Source organism: Bos javanicus, chromosome 10 (assembly GCF_032452875.1).
Source record: "Bos javanicus breed banteng chromosome 10, ARS-OSU_banteng_1.0, whole genome shotgun sequence".
NCBI classification, from domain to species: domain Eukaryota; kingdom Metazoa; phylum Chordata; class Mammalia; order Artiodactyla; family Bovidae; genus Bos; species Bos javanicus.
In genome coordinates this window covers 9538641-9557981 of record NC_083877.1, presented here as the reverse complement: position 1 = coordinate 9557981, position 19341 = coordinate 9538641, and the positions used below count along the sequence as shown (strand labels likewise).

Sequence of the window (19341 nt, the reverse complement as noted above, 5' to 3'; positions counted from 1 at the left end):
AACAAGGGAAAAGTCAACTGAAGGACACATTCTCCTCTTCCAACAAGAATACCACAATTAAAAGCCAATCATGGAGCAATATACATCCACATTTCCTGAAGGTAATCCTGCCCATAAAAAGCTTCATCTAGAAACAGGACTCCACTTACAAACTCAAGACACGTACAACCCTTTTCATAAACTCTTATTCAACTCTCCATATCATGTGAAGAACTTAGAACATACAAAAATAGCTTTATTTTCTTGATCTAGGGCCTGTGACAGCTGAAACTACTGTATGCTTTGGCTTCTAGGCATTCGAGACATTTTAACATTCCTGACATGTGCCGGATTTCTAATAGGAATCAACATTAAAAGCTGACAAAATTACCCAAATCAATATAGGCAAGTTTTTTCCAAACAAATTACAATCTAAATAATCTAAGTGAAATTGGACATTTTCAGTTGCTTTCTCAGATGTTATTAACATCTTTTTCAAAAGTTAATCCACAAGACAAAGGACCCTGATTTTATATTTCAGCACAGGCTGGGCAACCCACACCTGTGCTTCACATTTCACCCTGAGTTCTTACTTAGCAATTTTGCTACCAGCTTGATCTTCCATGGCTTGATCTTCCTGGAACACACTGCATTCAACTCATTCCTAGCTCTCCTTAGAAATCTCTGCTTAACATAACAACAGTCTTGACTATCCTGGACATTTCCTTTAAGGGAGCTATTTCAGCAGTTTCCAATAATTCAGTACCTTTTTTTTTTAACTCCCAAACACTAAAGGGTAAGAGCCTCAAAGCAGATTTCTAGCCTCCTCCCAAAGCAGCCAGTAATGTCTGCATTTCAGGACCCCCGGTTGCCTCGTCACACAGTTGTGGCCATCTGCGGGTGCCCCTACTCTCTTCCTCACTGCAGCTTCCTCCTCACCCTGGAGAGTTCTCCAAGATAAGTCTTTTAAGACATGACCTGCTCACTTTGCTTAGATACACAGGATGTAAATGAAAGCATAAATGAATAAGAGGAAGTAGTAAAACCACATGGAATAGAAAAATCAATCAAATAATTTGTAGCTCTTTGACTTTTTATAGTCAAATATCCTGAAAAATCTAGTATCTATACAAGCAGTCCACCATGGGCGTATGTTTGGGAGAAACCACTAAACTTTACCCTTAAGAGAAGGAAGCCCGAATGAAGGCAGGAGATAGTGAAGACAATGAGATGAAGAGACGTTAGGGAGAAAGAAGGGACAGCTTGGGGAGCGATGAGAAGCAGTTCAGGGAGTAGGGGAAGGAGTCTAAGATGGTTTGGGCACTGGGCAGAACGCGGTGCCTTCCCCCAGATCAGGAAGCCAGCGGGACTGGGACAGTGAAGGCATGAAGGTTCAGCCTAGGCTGCCAACGTGAAGTCCCATGCGCAGCTAGAAACACACAGTGGAGAGAAGACCAGCTGGGTGACAGAGACTTGGGAGTCTTCAACATGGACAGGCAGTAAGAACTTTTAACCTTTATACATGTTTCATGGGCTGGTACTGTGCTAAGCACTTCTTTTTAATTCATTTATTCATTAAAACCTTGTGAGTAGAAACTAATATCCTCATTTTATAGATATATTAACTGTCACCCAAGTAACTTAACTGAGGTTAAGTAATTTATCCCACATGAAAAAGCTGGTAAGTGGCAAAGCCCAAGTTCAAATACAGGTTTGACACCAAAGACTACATTCTCCAACAGCTGTAGTTTCTTTCTACCCATAAGAGAGAAAACAAATACAAACCCCAAGGAGACACCAACATCTCTGCATACTAAACTCTTAGAATAACTTCCAAATTTAACTCCAAAAAAGCCACACCATGAGATGACAACTGATGAAAACACTGCTCCCTTTCAGAGAAAAACCTGGTAATTTTTCATACTTTCCAAGATGACAACATATATCTCAATTTGCTCAATCTAGAGAACAGCATTAAAAATTCATCAAGTATATGACAGTGATAAAAAATGATAGTTTTATTATAAACAATCTGTATATAGCACAGGGAACTATATTCAATATACTGGGATAAACCATATGGAAAAAGAATATTTTTTTAAATGTATATATATGTGTAACTGAGTCACTTTGCTGCACAGCAGAAATAAACACAAAATTGTACTTTTCAACTATACTTCCATAAAAAAATTATAAATAATCTCTCATCAAGAATAAGCAGCCATTATGATTACATAAGGGGCCTATTTTCTTCATAGCTAATATGACAATTAAATGAGGATTTGTTTGCAACTTAAGTTTCTCCAAACACACACACACCCACACGCACACACGCCAAGGATCACTGAGGAAGCAGCACTGCTGTGAGGAGCAGGCAGCAGGTACTTACCCACAGGTTGTGGAGGTAGGCCTTGGTCTGCAGATTTTCAAAAATACACGCTGTACTTTTTTTCTTGATTACTGAATTGTTTTCTAGAGTCCATTGTCCCTAGAGGATGGATATGAGTTACTGGAAATGTGGAAGATGGAAAAGAGAGAACTGGAGAGAGGTGGCACCGGGTGGTGGAAGCAACCCCACATTCGCCAAGAATCGGGGGCCTGTGCTGGCTGCCTCTCCCCTGCCACCGCCACCACTCACTGAGTGACTGGGGTGATTTCCTATTCCTCTAAAACGGGGCCCAAGAACAGAAATTCCAGCACAGGCTTGGTGTGAGGGTTAAGTAACCGACTTAAGTGAAGCATTTAGTACAGTTTCTGATATACAGAAAGTCCCCAATAGTATGTTATTTTTAGAAAAAAGTTAAAAGAATCTTCTGTCCAGACTAATATCATTTAGAGTCGATCTTAAAAATGAAGCATTGTCCTAAAAACTGTGAAGAATAATATAACCTGTTGTTAAACCCAATCTAGTTTTTACCTAGAGAGCCTCAGTGGATTGGCTACCTTGGCCAGCAATTTTTTTTCCATCCTGTACTAGTCATCTTTAGCTTAGGGCTTTCAGCAAGTAGAAGATTCCTCTGTAGATACAAGATACGTGGTCACTCCTATTTATAAACAAGGAGTATCAGCTGAGCCCATCATCTGTGGGAAACCAGAATGCTCAGAAAACCCTCCGATTATTTGTTAAAGCCTACTGATGCCAAAGCCTTCTTAGAAAAGGAACATCCAATCACAGCACAGTGTAAATAAAGATTGAGATGGAGGGCGTAAATTGATACAATTTTCTGGAGAGCAATTTGACAATGCACATCCAAGATCATAAAAATCTATACTTACACTTTGACCAAGCATATTGTCCTAAGGAAAGAACACAAGCTTGGGTCTGCAATTTAGCAATAATATATTTCTTGGTAAGTTATTTATAATAAAAAAGAAAAAAACTGAAATTCAGAACCTAAAAGAGTAACAGGATTTGAAAAATAACATGTGATACATGCATATACAGCCGCTGTTACAGAACTAATTCATCAAGAGGAAAAATTCAACATATTTCTATCAGAATTGGAAAAAAGATTACAAACCATTGTGTAAGTTAAAATTCTCTAGCAAAAAGCCATAGGAAATCGACTCAAGATAGCTCAGAAGGAAAAGGGTAAGAATATTACTTGGAGAATGTGATATCCAGCTAACAAAAAAGGGGTGAACAGCCAGGCCTCACAAAGGAAACAGAGAGCTGGTAAGGCCTTTCCTATGTCCTTCATCCGACTTCTTCTGCATGTCTGCTTCATTCTCCACTTTCAGCACACATCAGTTTTCTGGTAACTCTTTCAAAGTCTTGGCAGAATATGATTATCCACATGGCCCAACTCTGAAACAGTATAATTCTAGACAAATCTACTTTCAGAGTAAAAATTTAATGAGCCATGTATGAGTCCACTATGGCCAGGTGACATCCGGTGCCAATGTGGTCTTCAGGGGTCCAAAGAAATGGGGTTTGTGAAAGCTAGACAGACATCCTTAAAAGACCAATTACAAGGCTGTAGAGGGAAATCTTATTTCTTAATATTAGGGGAAAAAGTGGCCTTCCTGGAAAATTAACGGAAAGAAATGAACCAAATTTTAACAGTACCTATTTGTGGGTATAAAATTATGAACCACTGTAACTCCTTTTGCTGTAAATATTTTTTTTAATTTATATGAAATGTAATTTTAATTTTATAAATAAGTTAATTTTAAAAGCTTAACTAGCAGGTCATTATGATATAATACCAAGTAAGGGAAAAACAGGATAAAAATTCCCACTATTTATATCCTTTAACTATATAAAATATGTATGTATACAAAAAGAAAGCAAAAAGTACAATAAGCATTAAAAGTGGTATCTCTAGATGAGAAAAATTACATATTGCTTTATTTTCTCACTTGTTTTCCACATTTTTCAGTAGTCCTACAACAGATACACATTTCTTTCATACTAGAAGAAAACTTGTTGGAGGGATGTGTATGCCCAGTGGGCTCAGTTTTTGTGTAGGAGACAATAATGTTGTGGGAACTTCTGTAACCACCAGAAGAAAAACAGTTATTCGGGGCATTTTCTTCCTGAATAATAATGTAAACTGTCACGGTAACAACGACTCATGACCATGATTTATCTTGAGAATTACTGGCCCACAAAATTTTTAAAGAGTTCTGGAGGAATTCTAGGATTAAAGCTAAGTACTATAAAACAAAGAGTTAAATAAAATGTGCATTCTATGGTTCTACAAATTCAACTGTTTAAATGTACAAAAGATAATAGTCAACATATGAAACACTATAAGGCAGAAGAGGATTAACGACTTTCTATCTCCAGTAAAGATAAAATGGGTTTAGTAGCAGAAGAATTTTAACTACACCATCAGCTACGCCAACTCCAGAAAGTTATGAGCTGAAAAATAAATCAAGATTTAGATAAAATTTAACACTCACTGCACTGTTACCTGCTGGCTCCTATGCCCCTTGCCATTTGAAAACATAAACAGTGCTGATGAAAATTCTCTAAGTTGAAGGCTTTGTCTTATCAAAACCACATAGTTAAACTGTAAATATGAAGCCCACAAGAGGGGTAAGAACACTAGAGGGGAGCCTTTCCCTATTTTGCTAGAATCTTCTAATCAAGGACATCTATTGTATTTATCTAGGATAGATTAGAGGCAACATCTGGCTAGCTTAGAAATTTTCTACAGATTCCTTTCTATCTTTCTATAGATTGTGATAAATCTTAAAGTTTAAAAATACTCATTCTTAACAAAAAGTGTGCTGTTGTATAAAATGTACCCTAAAATCCTGGTAGAAATACTTCACTTTCCATAATATTTAACCACCGAGATACAACCTTTTAGTTTAATAAACAAGTATTATAAAAAATTCTAGTGTTTTAAAACATACAGTTCTACTCTAAATACATTTATACTATGGCACTTGAAAAATCTATCAAAGTACAGATTTTTAAACATCCTCAATTATTTTTACATTAACCGCTTTTATTTCACCTCTAAAGTTCTTAATCACAAGGAATCAGTAAATTCCTTTAAACATTTAGCTTAAGGAAAAAATGAAAGAATCACAGTGCAATGATGAGTGACAGCACAGAAATTCTAATAAGGGAAAACTGCACAAAAATGCAACAGATTCTGTACAGAAACAGTGTAGATTTTTACCAATAAAAATGCAAAATTAGGTGCTAATGCCAGTGTTTTCAGAAAAAGATAAAGCAATAACTATAAAAAGCATTATGTACTACAAATGATTTACAGAAACTAAAACTTAATTAAACATAAACTCCCTCTAAAATGCAAACCATACATTATATCAACATGATTTACAAAAGGCCTATATCCAGTGAAAGTCCAAAGTCACTTTTAGGTAACACCCAGAAAACTAAAATGCTGTTCCTATTTTAATTTAACATGAATTTCTCAAATGAGATTCACCATGAACACTTTTTTTAGACTATATTTTTTATATCCTCTTTAGATAATCAGATGAAAAATCCAACAATACACAAACTGGTACTTTCATCAGTACATAAAACAACAACAGGTAGTGAGTTTAGGGAACAGAAAACAAGCCCAATCGCGTCAACACAATACTAGAACAGAGGCGTCCATGTGAGCCCGCAGGGGAGGTCTGGGCCACAACACGGGTTTTCTGTTTTGAATCTAGCTTCTAGGCTGCGTATTTTGACCTTACAGTGGTCGAACTATTTAACTAGTGAATCTCATGTTCCACTACCTACAAAGGTCTAAAGCAACAGAACTGTCATGTCATTTTAAAAAATCAAATGTGGTATTTCTATATACATTGAGTCCTCTGTATAATTACTGCCTCTGAAGTGCTAATACAGTATTTAAAATTACACAAACAAACATCCAGTAAACAGCATTTTATTTTATGACACTCTGTGTTAATACAATAAATATACAAAACTTCCAAACCACCGAAAACATGCAACAGTAGAGGGACAGATGGAGGGCATTTATATAGAACCATGACAATCACCATAATGGCAGCGCAATAGTACTCATTGACAAAATATACAGACATCCTTAGATAAATAATCCAAGTTCCAAATTAAACACCACTGAGCAATGATTTTCCAGTGTTCAAACTTTCGTTTGAAATAAAATAGCCAAAACAATACTACAAACTGAAAACTGACGTGGCTCCTTACAATGTGAAGACCATTTCATGATTGTGATACTGGGTAATACTAATATCAAATATAAACCACTAACAAATGCCAATCTTTTACTGAGTGCAAATGTGACTATTTACTAATAGTTGTTAAGAGAATAGAGATTATAAGAATTAAAAACTCCTCTACCTTATCAAACTGTTAAGCAGTGCCATCATTTTAATGCACATTTATGTTTTTAAAAAACATTTTTCTCTTTATAAGCTTGTATTAACCCAAATAACTGGAATTTAAAACAACACTTCCGCCATCCAAACAAAAAAAAACTGTTGGTTGTAATTATTCTTTGCTACTTAGCAATAGAGGATTTCTACAGAAGAGAGAGAAGCATTCATAATTCTTGAAGAAAAGTATTGATATCTCAGTATTCTTCAAAAGTCTCTATGATAAAGTTTTCATCTGTAGTTTAAGGAGAAACAAAAGGAACTTGAAAGATAATGACAGACCTAAGTGCTTTTGTTGTATTTTGTGGTTAATGTTTTGAATATTTGTAAAATCCACACTCAACAAAGCATACTGATGAAACATTTTTCAGTAAGATTATAGGCTCTAAAAAACTTGAATGGGCTTATTTGGTTGAGAAAGTAGGTAGAGATTATCACTGATCAGAAATATTCATAAAAACAGCTTTAAATTCATACTCTGAATCCTATTTTCATCAGAATAAAAGAAATATCTTCCAAGTATATTACTTCAACAAAGCCCCAAATAAATCAAACGTAAACACCATCTGGATGAAGCTGAGTTATACCTAGCATCACACAAAGCTTCTTTCATAAATAGGAGAATTTACCTTCCTACCTCTAGGATGAAACTCATTTTAACTCCAAATTTGGGGGGAAGAATAAAAATGATTTAACCATTTACACCCAGCTGATTTTTTAGTATCAAATAATATAATCCAACAGACTACCCTTCCTTAAAATCAAATTGCATACAACATACTCATTATTCTGCAATCTGAGGTCTGCTAATGACTTCCAAAACAATAGTACTATGACTTTACAAGTGTCTTTGAGGCATTTAATCAGTTATTAAAAATGATTCAAAGTTTCAATCCAAGTATACTATAAGAATGAAGTCCTGTGCTGCATAGTAACAATTTTAACATGATTATGTTCATAATTAATGCATTCAACTATATCTGTATTTTCTTGCTTGGTTCAAGTTAAATGTTTTATTTTTTCTATTGCTACAGATTTTAGTGTGTTCAGTGTGTCTCAAAAATTCAAAGACTGAGGTGCATTAGGGATTCAAGTATAGTGAAGTATCAGGGTCTTTTTAATGCCAACTAGACATGAGAGGCTAAAAAAAATAATATCTTAAATACTGTTATGTTCTTTCAGGACATGGAGTCAGGCTAGACTTTAACACCTCTGTTAAAAAGTACACAAGCATACCCCAAAAGAGAGCTGCCCAACACAAGCTCAGTTCAATTAAAAAGAGTAGCCACAAGAATATACCAAAGTTTCCAAACAGTAATATTTTACTATGGCATGAATACTGAAAATTAAAAACAAAAAGGTATTATCATCACTACATCCTATTCCACCAATTATCTACTTTTTTTGGATAATGCACTGCATATTATATTATATCTTCATATTACATCCCAGTACATTTTTATTTAAAAGAAAGTATTATAGAAAATCATTTCTATGATTCTATAAACAAGTCCCCAATCCTACAACCATAAGCAGTGCATAACCCAAAATACTAATTCTTTTAAGAAACATGGTATCCATGCAAGATCAGAGATTGATTATCAAAATATCAACTACTCTAAATAAAGAAAATAAAAAGATAAAATTTACATTATCTGCTTTGAAAAGCACAGGCTCTTCATCGGTGACTGAAACCGCTAAAAAGCAAGCCAATTTAAAAGTCCCTAAATTTCGGATGTCCTATTTCTTTCAATATAAATAAGGAAAAGGAATGAAGCATTGCTTTACTGCTCAAATGTGTAATTTTTATGTCTAAGATTCTGGACAGAAGGACTGCAGCAAGTACTAAGTGCATTTTCTAGTAAGTGCCATGTTAATTTCAGTGTGTCACCACTGAAATAATTCGCTGAATATTCATCCCCCCAAAAATATGGAGAATGTTTATTTTGTATGTAATATTTTTTCTGCAAGGGGCACTGAACTATTGAGAAACTGTCAGGTAAATAATAAGACGAGGAAGTTTTTCTGCTTTTAGCCCATGCACAAGAGATTAGGAAATATACGTGCTGTGTGTACTGTGTGTTTGGAACAAAAAAAAAATGTATAGAATACAGTAACTAGAGAAAAAAGTACAATCAAAAGGTAACAGTGCGTTGTCGGAAGACTCTCTAAATTTGGTTACCCTTAAACGCATTCTGAGCTGCACTGCTCGCTGCAGTTGAAGCTGCATTTGTGGCCGCGGTCTGGACAGTTTTGTTGGACATCACACCTGTTGCAAACTCCTGCTGGGCCTTCTCAAAACTAGCACCTGTTGTGCGATACAGTCCATGTACCTAGGGAGGCACAAAAAAGTGGGAGAAGATGAGTGGTAATCTTGCATGTTCTTTAGCAACAGCTCTTCAATTAGTCTCAACATGACTCAGAGATACAAAGAATAGATGTGAGGCAGGAGTCCTAAGATCAAGGGCATCAGCCCCAACACTGGAACACAACACTGCATGTAAATATTTTCTTAAAACAGATTTTTCCTTTTTATCTGCAATGCAGAAGAGATAATTATGCCTATGCCAAACCAAGAATAATTTAAAAAACAGCTTAACCAAAAGCAAAAAGCTATGCTTTCCACTGTACCAAGTTAAGATATTTACATCCTTAAAAAGACTGGTTTAAACATAACAAATCCCTTATGATTATACAGTGGAAATGGCAAATAGATTCAAGGGATTAGATCTGATAGAGTACCTGAAGAACTATAGATGGAGGTTGTACAGCAGGCAAAGATGAAAACCATCCCCAAGAAAAAGAAATTAAAAAGGCAAACTGGTTGTCTGAGAAGGCCTTACAAACAGCTATGAAAAGAAGAGAGTGAAAGGCAAAAGGAAAGGTATACACTTCCGAATGCAAAGTTCCAAAGAACAGGAAGAATAGATAAGAAAGCAGTCCTAAGTCAACAATGTAAAGAAATAGAGGAAAACAATAGAATGGGAAAGACTAGAGATCTCATCAGGAAAATTAGAGATACCAAGGGAAATTTTCATGCAAAGATGGGCACAATAAAGGACAGAAATGATACTAACAAAAGCAGAAGATATTAAGAAGAGGTGGAAAGACTATACAGAAGAACTATAAGAAAAAGATATTAATGACCCAGATCACCACAATGGTGTGATCACTCAGCTAGAGCCAGACATCCTGGAGTGTGAAGTCAAATGGGCCTTAAGAAGCATCACTACAAACCAAGCTAGTGGAGGTGATGGAATTCCAGTTGAGCTATTTTAAATCCTAAAAGATGATGCTGTGAAAGTATTGCACTCAATATGCCAGCAAATTTGGAAAACTCAGCAGTGGCCACAGGACTGGAAAAGGTCAGTTTTCATTTCAATACCAAAGAAGGGCAATGTCAAAGAATGTTCAAACTACTGCACCATTGCACTCATTTCATATGCTAGCAAGGTCATGCTCAAAATCCTTCAAGTTCAGTTCACTTCAGTCGCTCAGTCATGTCTGAATCTTTGCAACCCCACAGACTGCAGTACGCCAGGCCTCCCTGTCCATCACCAACTCCCAGAGTTTACTCAAACTCATGTCCACTGAGTCAGGGATGCCATCCAACCATCTCATCCTCTGTCATCCCACTTTCCTCCCATCTTCAATCTTTCCCAGCATCAGAGTCTTTTCCAATAAGTCAGTTCTTCACATCACGTGGCCAAGGTATTGGAGTTTCAGCTTCAGGATCAGTTCTTCCGATGAATATTCAGGACTGAGTTCCTTTAGGATGGACTGGTTGGATCTCCTTGCTGTCCAAGGGACTCTCAAGAGTCTTCTCTAACACCACAGTTCAAAAGCATCAATTCTTTGGTGCTCAAATTTCTTTATAGTCCAACTCTCACACCCATACATGACTACGGGAAAAATCATAGCTTTGACTAGATGGACCTTTGTTGGCAAAAAATATCTCTGCTTTTTAATAAGCTGTCAAGGTTGGTCATAACTTTTCTTGCAAGGAACAAGCATCTTTTAATTTCATGGCTGCAGTCACCATCTGCAGTGAGTTTGGAGCCCAAAATAATAAAGTCTCTCACTGTTTCCATCATTTCCCCATCTATTTGCCATTAAGAGATGGGATGGATGCCATGATCTTAGTTTTCTGAATGTTGCGCTTTAAGCCAGCTTTTTCCCTCTCCTCTTTCACTTTCATCAAGAGGCTCTTTAGTTGTTCTCTTTCTGCCAAAAGGGTAGTGTCATCTGCATATCTGAGGTTATTGATATTTCTCCCAGCAATCCTGATTCCAGCTTGTGCTTCATCCAGTCCAGCATTTCTCATGATGTACTCTGCATATAAGCTAAAGAAGCAGGGTGACAACAGCCTTGACTCCTTTCCAGATTTGGAACCAGTATATTGTTCCATGTCCAGTTCTGTTGTTTCTTGACCTGTATACAGATTTCACAGCAGGCAGGTCAGGTGGTCTGGTATTCCCATCTCTTTCAGAATTTTCCAGTTTGTTGTGATCCACACAGTCAAAGGCTTTGGCATAGTTAATAAACAGAAGTAGATGTTTTTCTGGAACTCTCTCACTTTTTCAGTGATCCAACAGATGCTGGCAATTTGATCTATGGTTCCACTGCCTTTGCTAAATCCAGCTTGAATATCTGGAAGTCCACGGTTCACGTACTGTTGAAGCCTGCCTTGGAGAATTTTGAGCATTACTTTGCTAGCATGTGAGATGAGTGCAATTGTGCAGTGGTTTGAGCATTCTTTGGCATTGCCTTTCTTTGGGATTGGAATGAAAACTGACCTTTTCCAGTCCTGTGGCCACTGCTGGGTTTTCCAAATTTGCTGGCATATTGAGTGCAGCACTTTCACAGCATCATCTTTTAGGATTTAAAATAGCTCAACTGGAATTCCATCACTTCTACTAGCTTTGTTCGTAGTGATGCCTCCTAAGGCCCACTTGACTTCACATTCCAAGATGTCTGGCTCTAGGTGAGTGATCACACCATTGTGGTTATCTGGGTCATTAAGATCATTTTCGTATAGTTCTTCTGTGTATTCTATCCACCTCTTCTTAATATCTTCTGCTTTTGTTAGTATCATTTCTGTCCTTTATTGTGCCCATCTTTGCATGAAAAGTTCCCTTGGTATCTCTAATTTTCTTGATGAGATCTCTAGTCTTTCCCATTCTATTGTTTTCCTCTATTTGTTCACACTGATCACTGAGGAAGGCTTTCTTACCTCTCCTTGCTATTCTCTGGAATTCTGCATTCAATGTGGTATATCTTTCCTTTTCTCCTTTGCCTTTCGCTTCTCTTCTTTTCATAGCTGTTTGTAAGGCCTCCTCAGACAACCATTTTGCCTTTTTGCATTTCTTTTTCTTGGGAATGGTCTCAATCACTGCCTTCTGTACAATGTCACAAACTTCTGTCCATAGTTCTTCAGGCACTCTATCAGATCTAATCCCTTGAATCTATTTCTCATGTCCACTGTAAAGTTGTAAGGGATTTGATTTAGGTCATATTTAAATGGCCTAGTGGTTTTCCCTACTTTCTTCAATTTAAGTCTGAATTTGGCAATAAGAAGTTCATGATCTGAGCCACAGTCAGCTCCCGAATTGTTTTTGCTGACTGTATAGTTTCTCCATCTTTACCTGCAAAGAATATAATCAATTTGATTTTGATGTTGACCATCTGGTGATGTCCATGTGTAGACTCTTCTCTTGTGTTGTTGGAACAGGGTGTTTGCTATGACCAGTGTGTTCTCTTGGCAAACTCTGCTAGCCTTTGCCCTTCTTCATTCTGTACTTCAAGGCCAAATTTGCCTGCTACTGCAGGTATTTCTTGACTTTCTACTTTTGCATTCCAGTCCCCTATAATGAAAAGGACGTCTTTTTTTGGGTGTTAGTTCTAGAATGTCTTGTAGGTCTTCATGCTGCTGCTGCTGCTGCTAAGTTGCTTCAGTCGTGTCCAACTCTGTGTGACCCCATAGATGGCAGCCCACCAGGCTCCTCCATCCATGGGATTTTCCAGGCAAGAGTACTGGAGTGGGGTGCCATTGCCTTCTCCGGTAGGTCTTCATAGGACTGTTCAATTTCAGCTTCTTCCTCATTACTGGTTAGGGCGTAGGCTTGGATTATTGTGATACTAAATGGTTTGCCTTGGAAATGAACTGAGATCATTCTGTCATTTTTGAGACTGAATCCAATTACTGCATTTCGGACTCTCTTGTTGACTATGATGGCTACTTCATTTCTTCTAAGGGATTCTTGGCCACAGAAGTAGATATGATGGTCATCTGAGTCACATTCACCCATTCCAGTCCATCTTAGTTCGCTGATTCCTAAAATGTGTATGTTCACTCTTGCCATCTCCTGTTTCACCACTTCCAATTTGCCTTGATTCATGGACCTAACATTCCAGGTTCCTATGCAATATTGCTCTTAACAGCATCAGACTTTACTTCCATCACCATACATCCACAACTGGGTGTTGTTTTTGCTTTGGCTCCATCTCTTCATTCTTTCTGGAGTTAGTTCTCCACTGATCTCCAGTTGCATATTGGACACCTACCAACCTGTGGAGTTCATCTTTCAGTGTCCTATCTTTTTGCCTTTTTATACTGTTCATGGGGTTCTCAAGGCAAGAATAGTGAAGTGGTTTGCCATTCCCTTCTCCAGTGGACCACGTTTTGTCAGAACTTTCCACCATGACCCGTCTGTCTTGGGTGGCCCTAAACGGCATGGCTCATAGTTTCACTGAGTTAGACAAGGCTGCTGTCCATGTGATCAGATTGGTTAGTTTTCCACGACTGTGGTTTTCAGTCTGTCTACTGCAAAACTGCATTTAGAACCAAACCCCGTACTTGCCAGAGACGCTTGGAGGGCTCAAACATAACTTGTGTGTACCAGGACCCAGAGACCCCGCAGAGACTGAGACAGAACTGTGTTTGGGTGTCTCCTGAGGAGGTACGAGTTCACAGTGGACTGCTGCAGGGGCAGGGGCTCTGGGTGCAGAAGACCTGGGTATGGCATAAGCCCTCTTGGAGGAGGTCACCATTAACCCACCACAGAGCCGCCAGAACTTATACAGGACTGGGGAAACAGACTCTTGGAGGGCACAAACAGAACCCTGTGTGCACCAGGACCCAGGAGAAAGGAGCAGTGACCCCACAAGAGACTGACCCAGACTTGCCCGTGAGGGTCCAGGAGTCTCCGGCCGAGGCGTGGGTTGGTGGTGGCCTGCTGCAGGGCTGGAGGCACTGAAGGTAAAAGTGTGTGCCTGGAACCTTTTGAAGGAGGTTATCTTCATTACCTCCACCATAGTTTGGCCTCAGGTCAAATAGCAGGGAAGGAACACAGCCCTTCCCTTCAACAGAAAACTGATTAAAGATTTATTGAGCATGGCCCCACCCATCAGAACAAGACCCAGTTTCCCACTCTGTCAGTCACTCCCATGAGGAAGCTTCCATAAGCCTCTTATCCTTCTCCATCAGAGAGCAGACAGACTGAAAACCACAATCACAGAAAACTAACCAATCCTTCAAGTTAGGCTTCAACAGTACGTGAACTGAAAATTTCCAGATGTACAAGCTGGATTTAGAAAAGGCAGAGGAACCAGAGATCAAATTGCCAACATTCGTTGGATAATAGAAAAAGCAAGAGAATTCCAGAAAAACATCTACTTTTGCTTTATTGACTACAGTAAAGCCTTTGACTGTGCGGAATGCAACAAACTGTGGAAAATTCTTTAAGAGATTGGAATACCAGACCACCTTACCTGCCTCCTGAGAAACCTATATGCAGGTCAAGAAGCAACAGTTAAAACCAAACATGGAACAACAGACTGGTTCAAAATTAGGAAAGAAGTGTGTCAAGGCTGTATATTGTCACCCCATTTACTTAACTTATATGCAGAGTACATCATGCGAAATGCCAGGCTGGATGAATCACAAGCTGAAATCAAGACTGTCAGGAGAAATATCAATAACCTCAGACATGCAGATGACACCACTCTTATGGCAGAAAGTTAAGAGGAACTAAAGAGGCTCTTAATGAGGATGTAAGAGGAGAGTGAAAATGCTAGCTTAAAATTCAACATTCAAAAAACTAGGATCATGGCATCCAGTTCCATCATTTCATGGCAAATAGATGGGGAAACAATGGAAACAGTGACAGACTATACTTTCTTGGGCTCCAAAATCCCTGTGGCCTGTGAGTGTAGCGATGAAATTCAAAGATGCTTGCTCCTTGGAAGCAAAGTTAAGACAAACCTAGATAGAAAGCAGAGACATTACTTCACCAGCAAAGGTCTATACAGTCAAAGCTACAGTTTTTCCAGTAGTCATGTATGGATGTGAGAGTTAGACTATAAAGAAAGCTGAGTGCTGAAGAATTGATGCTTTTGAACTGTGGTGCTGGAGAAGACTCTTGAGAGTCCCTTGGACTGCAAGGAGATCCAACCAGTCCATCCTAAAGGAACTCAGTCCTGAATATTCATTGGAAAGACTGATGCTGAAGCTCCAATACTTTGGCTACCTGATGCAAAGAACTAACACATTGACAAAGATCCTGATGCTGGGAAAGATTGAAGGCGGGAGGAAAAGGGGATGACAGAGGATGAGATGGTTGGATGGCATCACCAACTCAATGGACATGAGTTTGAGCCAACTCCAGGAGATAGGGAAGGACAGGGAAGTCCGGCGTGCTGCAATCCATGAGGTCACAAGGAGCCAGACACAACTGTGCAACTGAACAACAAAAAACACAACAAGAGACATTCTGACTTAACTACATTAACTTACTACCCAAGACAATGCCAAGAAAACAATACCTTACTATTTCTATGTCGTCTACATATACACCACTGACCCTATATATCAAATTGTATCATTTTATCATTTAATGTACAACACAATATGTATATCCTTAAAGATACTTGTGCTATTCACTCTGTACACTATTTAACATTTTGTGTATGGTCAGGTTTTAAGGGATTTAAGAGGAAATACTTCTGAGAACTATCTGTCCATACTGATTCTTCACTCAAATCTTAGATTCTTACAAGCAGGGTTCAAAAATACTCTATTAGCATCTCTTTCTAAGATGCAATAAACTACGAAGCACATCAATCCATAACATCACCCACTCAATCTAACACAAATTTGAGAAAGGAAATAACAACAAAACATATTAGGACAAATATTTATTTATTACATGCCTACAAACTTGGGGGGAAGAAAGATGAGACACAAAAGTGAACTTGTAATTACACTGCCTTGTGATTAAGGCCTAAATTAGAAGCCTGACTAGAATGTCATCAAAGCAGGTTTGCAGGATGGGGGCAGCGCACCCAAGTCAGCCCTTTCTCCAAGCGCAGAGACATAGGAACTGGTAATTGCGGCTAAGGCAGAGTGAGGGAAAGGCGAAGGAGTCAAATGCTTTCAGGTTAAGCTTAGATACTGAGACACTGTTTCAAGAGAAGAGAGAGGACAGGTTGTTTTAGTAGGGAGAGCACACGCTAAGTTCTAAGCATTCATCCATTGCACAAATGTTTATGGAATACCTACTATGAGACTGCCATGGCAGACAGGTGAAAATCTGGTTGGAAGCTAGACAGAAATGGACTAGGGACAGGGACTTGGAAACCAACGGCACGTAAATGGTAGCTGCAACTCTGACGTCAGCTAACTGCGCATGGTGAGAGAGCACAGAAAGCAGAAACAAAAGGAAATCAAGCACCGAAGCCTGTGAAGGCACCTGTATTTAAGACATACTCGTAACAACAAGAAATGATTGAGAGAGGAATGAGAAAAACCAGGGATCTTTTCACAGATGCCAAGGGAAGAAAGCAGTTTAGGAATGAAGAGCCGTTACGGGAATAAAGGGGTAAAAGCCCCCAGTTCTTCTGAGACAGTAGCGGAAGCAAATGCCATATTACTATGGATCAAAGTACTAAAGGGTCAGGGAGAAAAAGAGCACTCAAATACCTACACGGTTGAATCTTAAAATTCTGTTAGTACCAAGGCAGTATCATAAATATGGCACTATTTTTATTCCTTTCCCAACCAAGTTCTTTTATAAAAAATATATGTGCAGATAAATTACTACACCTATGTTCAAGCAATTTATCTCATAACGAGTACATATAATTACATCCTACAAATTACATGTATTACAGAAATCTAATAAACCTTTTTTACTTATCTGTCTTTCCCCTTTACCCTCCCCCCTGTCCCCCTCAATTTATGGGCATGTAATTAACAAACATTTGTTCTAACTTGCTTATTCCTTTTTTTAAATTTATATTAAATTGAGTGGCTGATATTATATCCTAGTGGACTTTACGGTTTAATTACTTAAAATGTAACGCATAGCCCCACAGAGCAGGGAGGGAAAAGAGAGGTAGGAATAACACAGTTTTCAATGATCTGTATTTGTACAGACCCAGGGAGCCACCTAGAGGGAAAACAGTACCTATGTATCGTGCACAATGCTCAAACACTGGTTTAATCCACAATATCCATGTGAAAGGGTGATTCCTCATTTCAGTGTCCCAGCAAAATGGGCTACTTACAAGGTTCAACATCGCAAAAAGCTTACCATTTCCCTGTTTTGTTTCAGTGAAACCTATTAATAACACGCTCCTTAAGAAATCGGAAATACGGTTTTAAGGTAAAGCAATGTAATTAAAAACAAAAACAAAAACTGAACAACTGAAATACTTGCTATTTCTTCTGCTTATGAGAACTGCACTAACCTACATATTTCGTCCTAGGAGTATCACAGAAAAGACACTAGATTTTATATCTACTGATTCCACTACTTTCTACAGGGCTGGACACCACTGAAAACCTCAAGTTAACTTCCAATACAACAAAGAATACTTCTTATCTCTCAGAGTTTTCCTGAGGATCAAATGAGAACACGCTAGATGAGTAAAACTCAAAATAAACTTTAAAATGTCTGCCAAAGTGCCACATTCATGCTAAGTCGCTTCAGTTGTGTTCGACTCTTTTTGGACTGTAGCCTACCAAGCTCCTCTCTCTGTCCATGGCATTCTCTGGAGTGGGTTGCCATGCCCTCCTCCAGGGAATCTTCCCGACCCAGGGATCAAACTTGTGTCTCTTACATCTCCTGCGTTGGCAGGCGGGTTCTTTACACACTAGTGTCATCTGAGAAGTCCAACATGTGAGACACAACTCCAGAGAGAATTCTGCATCCTTCATTTATCTTCAAAAATACCTTAGTGTACAACATGGTTGAATGACACGCAAAATATTATATACTGTGAAAATTTAAAAATCATGGTACTTTATTTAAACAAAACAATTCACGTGTATTATTTCCATTAAAGCTTGTGGAACACCATGTCAAGAAACTATCTTCTTGGGTGGCAGAGAAGGAAAATGCTGAGCTCATCTTCTCCCACAGGCGAACCCACCTTAGAGCTACTTACAGACCAACTATTAATGAGAAATACCTGAAGACTAGCAGACAAGACCTACTAAAAGTAAAGCTATAAAGAAGGAAGCAAATGAAGATGATAATAGAGGCACAGATGCAGTACAGTCAAGGCCTAACACCCTGGGTGGGTGACCTGTAAACGGGAGGAGAATTAGAATCACAGAGATTCTCCCTGAGAAGTGAGGTGGTCCAGTCCCACACTGGGTTCCTGATCAGGGAAGGTGAGCCCCCAGAGCTTCTGGTTTTGAAGGCCAGCAAGGCTTGCTTTCTGAGGAGCCAGAGGGCTGCAGGAAACAGAGCTGCTGATGTTCAGTCCTGCTCAGTCGTGTCTGACTCTTTGCGACCCCATGGACTGCAGCATGCCAGGCTTCCCTGTCCCTCACTATCCTATCTTCTGGAATTTGCTCAGATTCAGGTCCACAGAATCACTAATGTTATCTAACCATCTCATCCTCTGCCACTCCCTTTTTCTTTTGCCTTCAATCTTTCCAAGCATCAGGGTCTTTTCCAATGAGTCAGCTCTTTGCATCAGGTGGCCAAGGTACTGGAGCTTCAGCTTCAGGATCAGTCATTTCAGTGAATATTCAGGGTTGATTTCCTTTAGGATTGATTGGTTTGATCTCCTTGCTGTTCAAGGGACTCTCAAGTGTCTTCTCCAGCACCACAATTTGAAAGCATCAATTCTTCGGTGCTCAGCCTTCTTTATGGTTCAACTCTCACATCCATACATGACTACTGGAAAAACCAAAACTTTTGACTAGACAGACCTTTGTTGGCAAAGTAATGTCTCTGCTTTTTAATAAGCTGTCTAGGTTGGTCATAGCTTTTCTTTCAAGGAGCAAGCGTCTGAATTTCATGGCTGAAGTCACCATCTGCAGTGATTCTGGAGTTCAAGAAAACAAAATCTCTTACAGCTTTCACTTTTTCCCCTTCTATTTGCCATGAAGTGATGGGACTGGATGCCATGATCTTAGTTTCCTGAATGTTGAATTTTAAGCCAGCTTTTTCACTCTCCTCTTTCATCCTCATTAAGAGGCTCTTTAGTTCCCTTTCACTTTCTGCCTTT

The 19341-nt window shown here is 38.7% G+C and overlaps 1 protein-coding gene across 5 annotated transcripts in view; it reads right to left on the bottom strand.

The window, feature by feature from the left end:
* SCAMP1 (secretory carrier membrane protein 1) overlaps nt 1-19341 on the bottom strand; it is a 150793-nt gene that overhangs the window by 20603 nt on the left and 110849 nt on the right. For 2 of the 5 annotated variants that reach the window (XM_061430043.1, XM_061430046.1), the window contains 2 exons: nt 9002-9152; nt 2369-2467 (listed from right to left, as the gene is read on the bottom strand). In XM_061430043.1, coding sequence (XP_061286027.1) covers nt 2406-2467; nt 9002-9152 — 213 coding nt within the window. In that variant the 3' untranslated portion in view covers nt 2369-2405. Of the gene's footprint in view, nt 1-2368; nt 2468-6328; nt 9153-19341 lie in introns of those variants that run through there. The other 3 variants (XM_061430045.1, XM_061430047.1, XM_061430044.1) reach the window with 2 other exon arrangements.